At 43.0% G+C, this 15,039-nt stretch overlaps 1 protein-coding gene across 1 annotated transcript; it reads right to left on the bottom strand.

Moving 5' to 3' along the window:
* Positions 1 to 214: 214 nt before the first annotated feature.
* On the bottom strand, positions 215 to 14,460 carry wdr19 (WD repeat domain 19). Its single transcript, XM_076090990.1, has 36 exons — positions 14,363 to 14,460; positions 12,988 to 13,079; positions 12,830 to 12,895; positions 12,599 to 12,724; positions 12,323 to 12,438; positions 12,111 to 12,226; positions 11,701 to 11,781; positions 11,392 to 11,504; positions 11,117 to 11,290; positions 10,952 to 11,022; positions 10,697 to 10,869; positions 9,156 to 9,276; positions 8,841 to 8,947; positions 8,609 to 8,725; positions 8,258 to 8,413; positions 7,869 to 8,016; positions 7,415 to 7,628; positions 6,823 to 6,982; positions 6,570 to 6,680; positions 5,756 to 5,865; positions 5,587 to 5,644; positions 4,969 to 5,115; positions 4,668 to 4,750; positions 4,501 to 4,584; positions 4,273 to 4,419; positions 3,743 to 3,867; positions 3,479 to 3,588; positions 3,272 to 3,340; positions 3,103 to 3,180; positions 2,887 to 2,983; positions 2,667 to 2,791; positions 2,368 to 2,449; positions 2,131 to 2,281; positions 1,305 to 1,428; positions 1,135 to 1,211; positions 215 to 513 (listed from the first exon to the last, which is right to left on the bottom strand). The coding sequence occupies exons 1-36, from the start codon at positions 14,366 to 14,368 to the stop codon at positions 399 to 401; spliced, it is 4,050 nt and encodes a 1,349-aa protein (XP_075947105.1). The 5' UTR covers positions 14,369 to 14,460; the 3' UTR covers positions 215 to 398.
* Between the last annotated feature and the right edge of the window lie 579 nt (positions 14,461 to 15,039).

The raw sequence follows: 15,039 nt of genomic DNA, 5'->3' as shown, positions 1-15,039 counted from the left end.
CCTACTATACAATTACTTTTTATGACATTAAAAACATCCCATTATAGTATGCTATAAAAAAGTCAGTGTATATTTAGTCATTAAGAAAACCATTAAACACCATCTAATTAAAGTCAAAGTATGGTGTGTCATTAAAACAGTACAGGATCTCCTCAAAAAAAGTTATAGAAAAACTTCCAACAAAAAGAAGTTAAAAAAGACAATTCACCTGAAGTGTTTTCTGTTTTGATTTATTGTCTGTTGAATATCGGCATATCAAGCATCTTTGAAATTCAGTTACTTCACTAATCCCATCATTCAAAACTAAAAGCTGCATATCAGCCATCCAAAATATATATTTGACACATTTAAACAAATAGAAAAAGACATGACATCTATATACATGTGATTTGTTTTCTTCATTGATCCAGTTCATCAGTCTGCAGGTATTTGGAACAATCAGGAATCTTCTTTATCTGTTTGACACTCACAGTCTCGGAGCACATCGGACACACCGTCTCCGTTTCCAGCAACCTGGACACACCAACGGTTCAGTGTACGTTTGTTAATGTCACAATGAATGAGAGAAGTGCCTCACCAGTGCTTAAATACACTTGATCGCTTCCTGGCAGAGAGTTAGATGAGAAGATCGATACCACTCATTGACCCTTTTTTTTTCAATCTTCTCATCTAACTCTAGGCAAGAAAGCCAATAAGCGTATTTCCCAAATATCAAACTATTACTTTGAAGTCAAGGAATTCTAAAAAGAGGTATGGGATGTTACTGAACTCACACTGTGTCTAAGCCGGAAGTATTTTACGTTTCTTTGATTGTAATGGAGCATCTCTGTTATCAATAACTAACATCAGACTGTCATCAGTAAGCCAGCTCTCTCGATAACATTTTGTGATTTTGTCTATAAATCTGGACCTTTATAACGATGGTGTCACAGTGACGTAATGACCCTTCCTTCTTTCTTATTTGAATTGAGAAATAAAAATGGTGCCAGTACTGTAAACCAGCAAACTGCTACTGACTAATAAACTCGCAGTAAGAAAAAGAAAACAAGCTTTCTGAATTAAGAGAAGTACCTCAACCTTCCATATATCTGCATATGGACGACTTAAAAGAACAGATGGAAAAAGTTCACTTACAGAATGAACTGAGAGTAGAGCGCTGGGAATTCACAGTGAGGACACACACACCAGTCTTCTTTCAGCATGTGACGGCCCTGAGAGAACGAGCAAAGGTACAGCGGTGAAAACACAAGTACAGGGGAAACTATTTTGTCCAGCGAGTGTGTGAAGTGATAAAGTGTTTGTACCGTGGAAATGCAGTAGGGCAGGTTGTTCTTGCAGGACATGCACAGCAGTTCGTTCTGTGGCAGCTGAAAGCCACAGAAGGGACACGGAGTAGTTTCTTCCTCCAGCTCCGAAGTGTCTGGACGTCTGTGATGGGGCCACATATGCAGAGCAGAGAGAGAGAGGATGAAGGAGGCAAGAGTTAGACGGATGAGGTGAAACACACACACATGGGGGAAAAAATGCCCACTGGAAATTTCTTTTAAATCAGCAATTTGGTGCATTCTGGACATGATATTTATCCCTAGCAAAGGCACCAATGCTAATTCTCTCCTTTCTTAACAATTAGTATCTTTATCAACTTAAAAGGCAACCAGAATCTATATGTCAGTGAAGAACAAAGTTCAAATTCTTGTTCCTTTCATATCAACCTATGCAACTGCACACTGACTGATTGACACTAGTACTCCAGTAGTACACTGAACAGACACTTTCCCAACAGGCAAAAGGTCAAAATGAGCTATAGAACTGTAAAGCATCCCTTATGCTGTGAACGAGGCTGGTTCCAGGCATGGGCACTGGACTGTTGCTAACAGCGTACGGCAAAAGTTTCTGGGAAAACTCGTGCTTGTGAACTTCAGTTCCACATGACCTGTAAAATCTTCTTTTCGCGTTAGAGGTAAAGATACTAAAAGGACTATGACGTAATAATAATAATAATTCACTTATGACGTCAGTCCTGTAGACGTAGCTCAGCCAATCATGCATATGTGTGAAGAGAGAAAGAGGGAGGTCGGGAGCGAGCAGCAGGAAATGAAAACGGGAGGTGTGAACATTGTGGACCCTCACCGAACCATAGCCTCGATCTTCTTTCTGTACTTTGGGTCGATCTCGTTTCGGTACTCTGGTCTCATCAGCATGGCGGCGAAGCTGAAGGCGGAATTCTTCAGTCCGGCGCGGTGACATTCGATGACCGCCGACGTCAGAATAGGAACAACATCTACACAAACACACGATGACACTGCTGAATAGAACTGAACTGATTGATTGATTCATGGGCTGACAGCAGATTCTCTGTGGACTCACGAGCTGGAAACTTGCTGATGTTGTTGCTGACACGAATGAGCATGCGCGCCCCTTTAAGGTGGTCGCCCCTCTTTACATGGACCTACAACACATCATTTACAAAGTCAGACACACTCACGTCATGTTAACATTGAGAAACTTTATCAAGTAACATTCAAGTTTTAGCAAAAAATGTTTTCAGACAAAAATGACTTCCCAAAAAAACACTTTATTCAAAAATCCTAGACAGTCTGTGAACAAAGCGATTCACCATGACGACAGTAAACAAGGGGAGCGAGCAATCGCAGGAGAGTGCTGACCTTGACCAGCAGGTAGGAGTGGAGGATCATTAGATTGGTGGCCATCTCAGCAGGGATTTTAATCTTCTGGGCCTGCAGCTCCGTGTACATGCTGAACAGCACGTCATGAGCGTTACGGTAGTTCCCTGTAGGAAAAACAGAAGCAGGAAACACAACATACGATTAACATGCGTGTATGATTACGGTACTATGTCATTGGCACATTGGAATACGTTTGTACCTGCACACTGCTCCTCTCTGGCGATGATGATGGCGGTGCGAGCAGCCTCCCTGTACAGCTGCAGAGCCATATACAGACGGAACAGGTACTTGGCATCCTGGGAAGAGGAAATAACGATTAAGTTATCCATCACAAGTTTGATGAACAGTGTCACTCAGGGTCAGAATCACAGACAGTCACAGGGTGAAGTAGGGCTGCAGCTTCCATTCAGATTACCTTTGGCATACCGTCGCTCTCTCCCATCAGGTAATCTATCAGCTGATTGGTCAGAGAACTGTCCCTTGCCTGACCCACCTGAAATACACACACATCCAAAACACTCGACTTAGTGCTCACATCATTCTGAACATGCACTGGGATATTCAGTGTGACGCTCTGCCCTCACCGTCTCTATAGCCATCTCAACAGCCATGTTGTCGTCAGTGTTGGGACACTTCAGGAAGTGGTTCAGGGCCTGAGCAACAAAGACAGAAGACACTGACTAATTGGTTCGAACCTGGTGGATGGGCCAGAGTGAGTCAATGTCCAGGTCAACAGCTGTTTGTACCGATGAATTAAGTTATATAAGGAAGACATAAAGGAGCATTCTTACTCTGCTGTACTGCCCACACTTCTGGAAGAACTTTCCAGCCTGCAGGTGCTTCTTTTCTCCCTCAAAGTAGAGAGCAATGCTCTGGTAGTCCTCCTGCGTCGCCTCAGGACCTGATGAACACACACACAGTCACACACACAGTCACACACACCGTTTCATTAGCAAATACTGCAACGGGTCATAAAGTTGGACCCATTCAGAGTGCTTGTTTCAAACTGTTAAACGGTCTACACAGTCTCTATAATCATTCACACACAGACTGACCAATGATGTCCGCATAGACCTCCATTTGCCCATGCTGCTGTGCCAGTTGGAAAGCTTCGTCGTTGCACTGAGACAGCACTAGGAAGTGGATGGCTGAGCCGTAGTCGTTCAACCCCAGGAAGAACCTGAGGCACGCACAAACATATCAGGTCAATTACACACATGGGGGAAAAAGGAGCAGAGGGAAAGGATTGGAGATGAAACAAATAGCTGAGTCAGACAATGATTTGGCAACAGCAATGTTAATGGTTTAAGTCATCTATCAATCAAGGATGCCAACATCTGCTCCAGGTCTTCACGTGCTATTTGCATCTTGCCTCTTTATATCATTGTAAATGGAATATCTTTGAGGCTGTGTTTTTGGAAAAAAAACAAGCTATTTGAAGACTTCAGCTTGTGATAGTGTGATCTGTATTTTCAACCATTAGTATGAGTAACATTTGGGGTATGTCAGTAGAAAAGCCCAATTAGGTAAGTGCGATACTATTTGGCTGTGGTTGTTTGTACACCTGTGTTCTTGTTTGTCCTACCTGGCCACCATCTTTGCGCCGTCGATGCTCTGTGTCTCCCTGACGATGCGTACGGCCTCCTCTGGGCTGTTCAGGTGGTCCAGCAGCACGCGTATCACGTTGTCCCAGTCCTTCGCACTCTCATAGGCCTGTGCAGCGTCTTTATACCTGGTGCACGCAGCACACATTACATTGGATTCTTATTTAATGGCATCATTTTCTCCAAAGTCACGGACGCTGAGAACTTACTTGCCATCCGCCTCCTTAGCTTTGGCGTACTGCAGGTGGATCTTAGGAGAGGAGACATGTGGGAGCAGCTCTCCCACCTTCGCCCTAAGTACGGAGTGACATAAAGTGGAACGGTTTCCAGGAGGAGAGATGACGTACAGTTCTGTCTGTGTTGGCGTTTGTCTCACCAGTTCTTGCAGCGAATGTAGACGGATGCAGCCTTGTCATAGTACTGTCCTTTTTCATAGAGCTGAGCGGCTTCAGAGAATTGCTGTAAGAGAGGGAAGAAAAACCACAGAAGACGACGTGAACAAAAAGACACTCAAAAACACTACCTGATGCTCAGATACATGCAATACTGCAGGAGAAACACACACTATTAAAAACACAAAACACATCAGATGACTGTATTTCACCGCGCACCTATGACAGGAGGCTTTACCAAAACATATAGTTTACAAGGAGAGAGAGCGAAGGCGGGCTCTCTACCTTCATGCTCTCCAGGATGGCTCCACACTCCTTCTTGAGGACTCTGCTTGGGTGCTGAATTGCCTGAGCGGCTCCTCTCCTGATGTCACCCATCCTGATGGACATCCTGGCTACGCCGGCTTTACACGCCTCGTCGTGCTCCTGGAACTGCACAGCGAGGGGGAAATGGAGGAAGGTGAGGGCAGTGGAAAGAGGAGACTTCAAAAGTAAGTACAATCAGAATAATATAATTATGAGCAGCACTACTGGAGTGCAACCACAAATCATGAAAAAGAGAATCTGAAAGGATCTAAGCCTGACATACAGAACCTGCCTGAATGCTCACTGTTCTTTGTAAATACAAACAGAGTGGAGCAGACAGCAGGAGGTTTGTATCCGACATTAAACATGGACTGAACACGCCATTGGTTATAAATCACAATATTAGGTTTTTATGCTTCAAAAGAAGTGATAAATCACAAGTGTTGTAAGTTCACAGTTTGACAGCTGGTGAGGTCACATGTGGTAGGAATAGAGACAATCTCAAGTATCCATAGAAACAAGCTGTCATGCTCACAGCTTCAGACTTCTTATTCTGTTATCACTGTGGGAAGTTGAGATCAGATATATTGCACTTACTGTATTATTGTGGGTCATGCCTTTTTCATAGTGTGCTAGAGCGTTCACATAGTCGCCACTACAAAGAGAGAGTGAGAGAGGTTTAAGACACAGTGTAGATGAATCAGCTCTACTGAATGGTGTCTGACAGTGTGTGGGTGTGTGTGTGTGTGTGTAGAAAGGTACTTACATAAACTCCAGATGCACAGCGTATTCTTTAGATATAAAGGGAATTTGGTCTTCTGCTAACCTCTTTGCTAACATAAGAGCGCTGTCCCATTGCAACAGGTCTCTCCTCATCTAAAACACACACACGCACACACACACACACACACACACACACACACACACACATCAAGCACTGCTGATTAATTCATTCATTAATGACAACATCCAATACAGATGTTCTGTCCCAATATCATTATATTATACTATTCACCTTCAAGATTATCATGGCCAAAATAATTCACAATAACGATATTATCGAGATATCTGGAGCAAACTTGAAAAGAAAACCCAGAAATAATAATAATAATAATAATAATTATAATAATGCTATCAGTCAAATTCATCTTTATCTTTGGTTTTTGTGTGAGATTACACTCAAAGTACACGTGCAGGGAGGTGGAGAGGGAGTGTGTAACCATAACTGTACAAAAATGATTAAAGAGGTGCTGGATTATTGTGTGTATTATTAACATATCGACATTCATTTTTAAATATCAGTTATCTTTGATACTGGTATAACGCAAGACATACTAGACCTACTATATAATTTGTTTATAGCATGACATACTATACTTTGACTTTTTATGGATGTTTTATTGCGTAGTATGCGTACTGCACTCTTTGTTATGCATTTATGAATTTTTTATTTTAGTTTTAAATAAATGTAGAAATCCACAAATTGTATTGAAAAATATCTTCATTTTCATCAAAAACAAATAGTTGGATGTTGTTTATATTCATAAACAAACTGTTGAACCTGTATTTGTGTGCTTTACCTCCAGGGCAGCGATTGGGCAGCCTGAGGACAGATACAGGTCCTGGGCCAGGTTGTAGTCACCGAGAAACATGGCCAAATGTCCTGCCCGTAAATTCATGTCCTCTATACCCTGGACAGGAAAAGACAGAGAGACAGAGAGACAGAGAGAGAGAGAAGGGGGGGGGGGGGGGGGTGTAAGAGAATAGTCTCACTGAAACGATTGTTATCAAGAGGGTGTGACACATGAGCCATGGATTGTGTGTGACTTGTACCTGGATGCCCTGCAGTGACAGGACCATGCCCACATTGCTGCTCATGCGGTAGACCTGGATGGCCAGTTCGACCTCCATGTGGACCAGACAGGCTTTGCCCACCTCTGCCCAGTCTGTGTTACTACCTGCAGACTTACACAGACCACATGCGTCATGGAACCTGGACACACACACACACACACACACACACACACACACACACACACACACACACACACACACACACACACACACACACACACACACACACACACACACACACACACACACACACACACACACACACAATTCATATTATTCACCTCTTAAAAATGAGCTTTTGTATGAAGGGAAAGCCATCTCACTGACTACTCCTGTAAAGTGTTTTAACAAAGCATTGATAGTCCTGATTCACTGCATCTTGCTAAATATGTCCAGAAGAAACCAGTTTATGACTTGTGTTTGCATATTTTCTATGTCTTAAATAAGGTGCTGGAAGTATCCACGTGTGTGGACGTCTATTCTACCAGTTGACAAACATACAAAAGGTAACATGGATATATCTCTTCGTCCATCAGAAGCACACATCTTCAGTATATCCAACATGGCTGACCTCTTGAGCATCAGCGCCTGGGCGAGCTGCTTGCCGAGCTCCGGCTGTGGCCCCGTCGGTGTGCCGGTAGCGTTCTTGAGGAAGGAGTGTGTGCTCAGAGCCACTTCACTGGTCTTGCCGCTCGCCGTCTGACATGTCAGCTCCCCGTTGTGCAAGAGCAAAGGCTTCTGGGAAAAGAAGAGTGCGGTGCTCCCCACCAACACCACCCGGGGGCCTAGGCAGCGTGAATGAAAGAGAAGTAGAAGAAAGTAAAGCTTGAAATAATGGCCCTGCTATCTCTTGCCAACATTTACATCACAGCACAACGATATCAGGAGTATTTTAAGGCTATAACCCAGATATATTTGGCACTATGTTGCACTAGATGATATTATTTAGTTGATTTACTTATTCAAAGGTATGCTGTTGCACTCATTGTGAGATGTGAGCGTGCGATGGAGTGGCATCGCCCTACCATATATGGTGGTTTTGTGCAGGGCGTAGGTATAGACCTTGTCATCATCATAAGCCACAAACACTCCTCGGTCAGCATGCCAGTTGTCCCACAGCACCCCTGTGATGGTGGGGGAGAAGTTGGGGAGCTCAAAGCAGGACTCTGTTGCCTGGATAGGACACACACACACACACACACACATTTTATTATACTTTATTATCAGTATTACTTCATCTTACCTCCATTAAATATTAATGGGTTTTGTCTTACCATGATATTTCATCACTGGATATGTGATAACCTAGTTTCAACAGAGTGCAAAGAACCTCGGAGTACATTGTGTGTGTGTGTATGTGTGTGTGTGTGTGTGTGTGTGTGCACAGATGTGTCAAGTATCCACATGTACTGACATTCGTAGGGGAGAGCAGGAAGCCGCCGTTCTTGTCGTCGATGAAAACTAGCCGCGTGCCATTAAGGTCTGGGAACACTTTCCTCACTGCGACCGAGTGGCTGTAGCTGCTCACCGTCTCCCAGTCCTCCACCAGGATGCACACCACATTACCCGACTGAGAAACAGAAAGATGACAACGTCCGTTAGAAAGAGAGAGGCAGGGATAAAGGGAGGGGAAGATAACGAAAAGAGAACTTCCATTCGTCACTTGTGGAGCGGCTTGATTAAGCTAAACAGTGTCCTCCTGCTTTGTCCTGCTAAAAAAAAAAAATGCCGTGGACTGACGAGGCGAGGACGTGCTGAGCCTTACATCAGTGCCGAAGTAGAGGAAGTCAGCGGTGAGTGCGTGGCAAAGGATCCGACCTTTCCTCTCATCGTCTGGAAACAACTTCATCTGCTTCTTCTCATCCTGGTCTTTGCCTTCGATCTACACACATACACACAGACCTGTCAGTATGTTGACGCTTAAAAACAACAGTGAGCAATGAAGCCTGCTCAATAATCTATCAACTGGTCAATAAAGAAGAGAAGCACTGACTCACCATGTGCAGCTGCACTTTTCCCTCAAACAGCGCTGCTGCGTAGTCTGAGTTAAGGCACATGCTGGCTATCGTCCCCAAATACTCAATGTCTTTCAGCTTATGAAAACCTGAGTGACACAGAGCGATGCTTTACATGATTAAACAAATGTTAACGGACAACATGAGTCATGGTTAACACATCACACACACACACACACACACACACACACACACACACACACACACACACACACACACACACACACACACACACACACACACACACACACACACACACACACACACACACACACACACACACACACACACACACACCAGGTTCTCGGTCCACCAGGGCGTAGAACCAGGCTCTGTTGTTCATTCCGACAGCCACGTGGAACGGTCCCATCGCAATGAAAGTAGGCTCTACTTCCACTTGTATGGCCACGGGACTCTCCTGAAAGACACGGTGCATCAAAGAGGAAGTGAGGGTGGTTTACCCCCAGCTGTGGAACACAGTTGGCTCAGTCTTTCAGACAGTATCACTTATTTTGTGTCCAAACACAAACTGAATATATAATGAATATTACAGCATGAAGCATGAACACTCCTGGAACGTTGGTAATGATCTTACATCGCTTACTTTTGGCACAGAGATGTTTTTTTGCTGTGTTTTGCAATGTTGGGCAGGAGCGGCGCAACAACCAGCGGCGTTACTAGCTTCACTACATTTCTCGGTAGCCTGGTGGTGACGTCGCTGTTTTCTGAATCAAATAGCTTTTCAGTTGCTTAGCTCTTTTATTGATCAAATAGTGAGGTAGTGACGCAACATTTTTTAATTTTTGCATTCTGAAGCTCAAGCGCAGCGGAGATTTCTACCGCAGTCTGGAATAAAACTGCTAAGGATCAGTACACGGATGTGTACGTGTAGCCGACAGTGTGAGTGACATCTCGTACCAATCCTTGGACTCGTCTCCGCTGCAGGAAATACAGACACGCACGCTTGTGTTTACTTGATGGAGAGGAGGCAGAGGGTGAGGATGGAGAGTAATTAATCCCGAGGGAGTCGCCGTGGGCGTAGACCTACACATACGGTTCACATAGTGTATGTTGGTGGCTGTGAACACACACTGTGTGCATTAAGTGTAAGATAAGAGAAGAGAAGATATACTTGCTTGGGCAATAGTGCTGCACACATCTGCAATCGTCTTAAAACAATACATAGCCAACATACATTTCAGTTGTACACCTATTAATACATTCGTAAAAGTCATAGAGACAGAATACACTTCCTGTGAACTCCAAAAACAGAGATTGGCCGTTATTCTTATTGAATTGTGTTATTGACGTTGAGAGGAAGTGGTTGCTTCCACATGTACTAGCTCTGTAAGTGTGCATTGATAGTTGAATATAAAATATCCATTCTAGTTTATATTATATCACAAATTATATTCTTAAATTATTACATAATGTTAGGCATATATATGTCTATATTACTGTTTATTATATATTTTTTATATTAACGGCACTGACTGACCTTTCTCCTGCTGTGCCCCTGAAACACTGAACATTTGTGCTTATGTCCCGTGAACTCTCAGTAGAAATACATATTTTTTTATTCACTAGATTCCAAGATACACAGCTTCCCATTTCTGCCACACTGATTTTATGGCCTTGAATTGCTTGCAAAAAAACCCCCCAATTGCTGCATCAAACCTTCTCTAACCCTGAAAGTAAAATACATTTAGTGAACTGTGCAGCCTTGGTGGAGGTATGCTCTTTACAAATTCTTTCTTGTTGTGTTGCTGTATTCAATCAATCCCTCTCTAAGGAAATCTAGTGCGAGTACTTCAGTGTGGGCGTGTATTTAGCCTCACCCCCTCCACCTGGTTGGACACAGTGACCTCCAGCAGAGAGGTGAGGTAGGCCAGTCGGGTACCAAAGCTGCCACCCAGGATGGGCAGCTTGGTCAAGAAGACATGGAGCGTCCCTTTCTGTGTGGAGACGGCCAACAGCTGGCCGTCGTCCGTCCAGTCCAGCTGGTCCAGACCTGGAGGAGGAGAGGGAGAGGCGGATGAAGGAGAAGTGGGTGCTGCGTTTGATAGTAGGCTGAAACCAAGGAACTGTCTCACCTTTAGTCTCATCATCCAGCTGAACTACATTGCTGATATCTTTGAGCTCGGACAACTCGTGGATCTTTATGCTGCAACAAGAAACACAGGGCTTTACTCTTTTTACTTTAAAAACAACAAATAAAAGGATTGGGTGTGCCGTTTCTTTTCAAAGCCTGTGTATACCTGTTGTCCCCGCAGGAGGCTGCCTTGTTTATTGCTGGTGAGATGGCCACACTGTTGAGGGTATCTCTATGGTTGTGAGCCTGATAGAGCTCCTGCCCAATCTCCCTGATGTGAGTGGAAATAACCACAAAGTACCCATGGGAGAAGCCGATCAGTATATACCCATCCCCGTACCTTGAAGAGACACGCAGAGGAAGAGAACTAACCTTAGGACAAATACCTCACTGCCATGATTCGGTACTAGTGTCTCGTCATTGTGTGATCATGTGCAGTACCAGCGATAGGACACGATGTGCCCGTAGTGCCGCTGGAAGGTCAACTCTATCCGGTTTTCAGGGTCGTTGATATTGAAGAGCATCAGGATCTTCTTGTCCACAGACAAACTCACCTGAAGGGTTAATAAATGCAGGACGGTAAACACATGCCATGAAGTTCAAACATCTTCATCATTCATATCAACTTTAAATCTGCGTAAGATTTGGACAGTTCTTCACAATGAAAGTACTTAGACGATGGTGAATATTTTAGCCCGGTATGATAAAAGTAAACATGTGACACTTCACAACTCAAAAACATAAACTTACAGTGTTCTCTCCTTGCCCGGACCTTTCATCGGTCTTCATCACTGAAAAGTTAATCTCAGCAGGCTCACCGCGAAGTGTTGTCTGGAAAAAGAACAGAGCGATGGACAACATCTCTATTATTCCTCTTCCTCCACTAAGTGATACAATGCTGTTCTGTCACTTTTCAAAAATATCTCATCTTAAATTTGTTTACCTTTTCATTCTCTATCACATACAGTATGATCACTGCATGATTACTTTTAGTATTCACTATTGATTGCTCATAATATGAGTAACCTAGAAACCTGAGCATATGTGGGAGCTGTACATATTTAAATATGCCTGGATGACACCAACAGTTAAATGGTCCTAATCTGATGTTAAAGCTGTGCTGCATGTGTGTTGATGCACTAATGCGTATGTGTGGCTACCTGTCTGATGGTGTCCCCCTCATGATTGCTGATGCTCAGCGTGTTGTCATCACTTCCCAGAGCCAGTAGATTCTGAACACTCCAGCACCCACAAGTGATCTTCTTGGTGTGTTTACCTGCGTGGTGTGAGAGAGGTTCAGACAAGCAGAAGTGACTACAAACTCACAAAACCACGAACAACAGTCTGTGCAGTGGTGCTGTGTGTATATTACCCAGCACAGGGATCTTGCGTGAGGTCTGCTGATTGTATATCAACAGATTCCCTTTGACTGTCCCAACTGCTAACAACGGGCCCGTCTTTGACCACAAGATGAAGGACATCTGATCTCTGTTGAAACAAACGCAGAGTATTAGGAGTGATTACAAATATTTACATCTCTCATTATGGTCTGGAATTATGAATGCGCTAAAACTGGCATCGGATTTCCAGAGATTTACGGCAAGGTTAGCGTCCCCCTCTCTCGAAATGTGACGCATGCTCGTCATACCTCATGCCGCTTTCTATCTGGGATGTTTTATTGACGCTGGCATCCCAGAGGTAGATGGAGCTGGATTTTGCAGCTATCACTGCCAAGATGTCCCCATCTTTATCCCAGTCCATCCCAACACAGCGCCTAAGGGGAGTGGGAGTTAAGAGGACAAAGTGAAAAGGGCTTTCTTTCTGTGAAATATTTTTTAACAGACAAAATTGGAGCCAAAAATGGCGTTCTCACACTTACCCCGGAAGGTTGAGTTCAGACCACTTGTGTCCATGTCGATCAAATATTTTCACTGAGTTGTCCTGTCTGTATGATTAGAAATATCATGCGCGTTTGGTACTGCGCTGATATAAATCTTGTATAAAGAGAAGTAGATTATTACTCAGTTTTTTACTCACCCTGCAACAGCGATGTAATTACCAAGCGTCTTCTGCCACTTATACAGTAGGCTAGAACCCGCCCAGGCTTTGTCAGTGAGGATGAAAACACTCTGTGGACACAAAGATGAACTTTTAAGTCAGTTTTATTTGGAAAAAAAGAAGTAGCATTCATAGTTCCCTATATATGTTTCAAACATTTTCCACTCATCCTAACCAAGAGATGACTTCATGTCAAAGTGAATTTGATAGTTATGAGGAGCGCTACTCAGCAGGGGACAGCAGTTGTTTATCATCTCCTGTGGCTTTCCAGGAGATTTGTCCAAGTCTATGAGAATAACTCAAGTGACATCACTTTAGTCATTTTGGTTTGGGCTTGGAGACTGTACATGTTGAACAGAAAGCCTGCATTTCAAACTGGGTGCATGGAGTTTGAAAGATGTGGAGGAAGATGATATCGAATTGAGTTATGAGAAGTTCAGGATCCAGAGTTTGAGGAGTTTAAATAATAGTATTGATTCAAAGTCACAGGGTATCACGGCCTCTCTTGTTACCCAACTTTATGATAATAGCAAATCGCTGTAGTGGTCCTTTAACATGCAGTTGGTCTGGCGAAGCTTTTGTGCCCAAACTTTTTTCTCAATCTGTTTGATACCCAGTAAGAAGTCTCAGTGCTCGAAGAAAACTCAAGTTTGTGCAGTTTCTGTTTAAAGTCTAACCACAGAAATATCAGCTGCATGTATAAAGCATGTGCTCTGGCATTTTTATCCTATAGGGGTCCAGTCAAATGTATTTAGATCTATTTTCAATGGAATAAATGGAAAACAGAGTGACAAACATGCTTCTTCACTTGGCCTCAAACCATGTCTTACTTGTAATTCATTTATAAAGTTGAAATTAATTATGGATTTTACTAAAAACGCTCAAATATACGTTAAGCTGCTTAAAATGTTACACGGACAGTTGTGTGAATGATGTAAGCCACCACTTCGATACACTGTATCGTGTTAAACGTTATTCTGATCATTACTAGCCGAACAGCATACTTTCCTGTTGCCTGAATACACTGTATGGTGTTACTGAATAGCTTATCTGCCATTTGGGAAAACTGCGTGCTAAGTTACACTTAGAAACTAAAATCGCTAGTTGACTTTAATAACGCTTTAGCTAACAACATAGCTGCTTTAGCTAAATAGCTAACTATGCCCAATGCAATACGATAACATGACATGAGCTTGTTTTCAGGAGTTGCCTCATTAACGCTCCTGTTAGCAGTACTGTAGTTAGCTTAACATTAACGCTAGCTAGCTGACTGAAGCACGTCCATGTAACTCAACACTGATCCCTTTAAACCTGAAGTAATGCTGTTATTGTAAATTAATTTGCTGCTACCAACCTTCATCTTTATGGCGGTTTAACCATTTGAAATTTAAATCAATATTTTCAGTTCAAAACGTCTTCCACACAACTCTTGAGTGTATCCCACAGTGCTTCACTCTGAAGCGTCTGCAGAAGCTACGGCGATGTCATAGCAACAGCCATCAGCCAATGAGGTGCCTTAATATTGGGTCTCATGGCCTTAAAGGGACAGTTCACCCCAGGATCAAAAAATACATGTTTTCCCCCTTTTTCCTCTTTTTTTACTGTAGTGCTATCAGATTGTTTTGGTGTGTGGCCTGGTTTTGGAGATATCGGCCTTAGAGATGTCTGCCTTCTCACCAATATAATATACTATATAACAATTGGCTTGTGATGCTCAAAGCGCCAAAAATACATTTGAAAAACTCAACAGCAATGTCTCTGAGCAGAAAGTATCATCCAGTAGCTCAAGGTAATCCACAGAGATGTGGAAAAATAAATAACTTCACATTTTTTTAATATTATGTCAAGTGAAAACGTCTGCTGTGGAAATGGCCTCATATTATATATTCTTGAACAAAGTATGCCTTCACAGTAAACATAGACACTCAGAAAATGGCATTGATTTGAAATGTGCAAGGACTGAATCCTTGCACCTAAAATTGAAGCACTAAACAGAAGCTAAAACAACAGATGACGATTTAATGTCTCTAC

Source organism: Anarhichas minor, unplaced genomic scaffold (genome assembly GCF_050575085.1).
Source record: "Anarhichas minor isolate MPS153535 unplaced genomic scaffold, ASM5057508v1 ptg000014l, whole genome shotgun sequence".
NCBI classification, from domain to species: domain Eukaryota; kingdom Metazoa; phylum Chordata; class Actinopteri; order Perciformes; family Anarhichadidae; genus Anarhichas; species Anarhichas minor.
The sequence above is the reverse complement of the archived record's forward strand: the minus strand, read 5'-3'. Positions and strand labels throughout refer to the sequence as shown.

Excerpts from the sequence above, each read along its gene's own strand:
- wdr19 (XM_076090990.1), bottom strand. Across the intron at positions 11,505-11,700 it reads CCGGGCAAGGAGAGAACACT|GTGAGTTTGTCTGTGGACAA; the intron begins GTAAGTTTATGT and ends TTAACCCTTCAG. Across the intron at positions 5,866-6,569 it reads GCCCAATCGCTGCCCTGGAG|ATGAGGAGAGACCTGTTGCA; the intron begins GTAAAGCACACA and ends TGTGTGTTTTAG.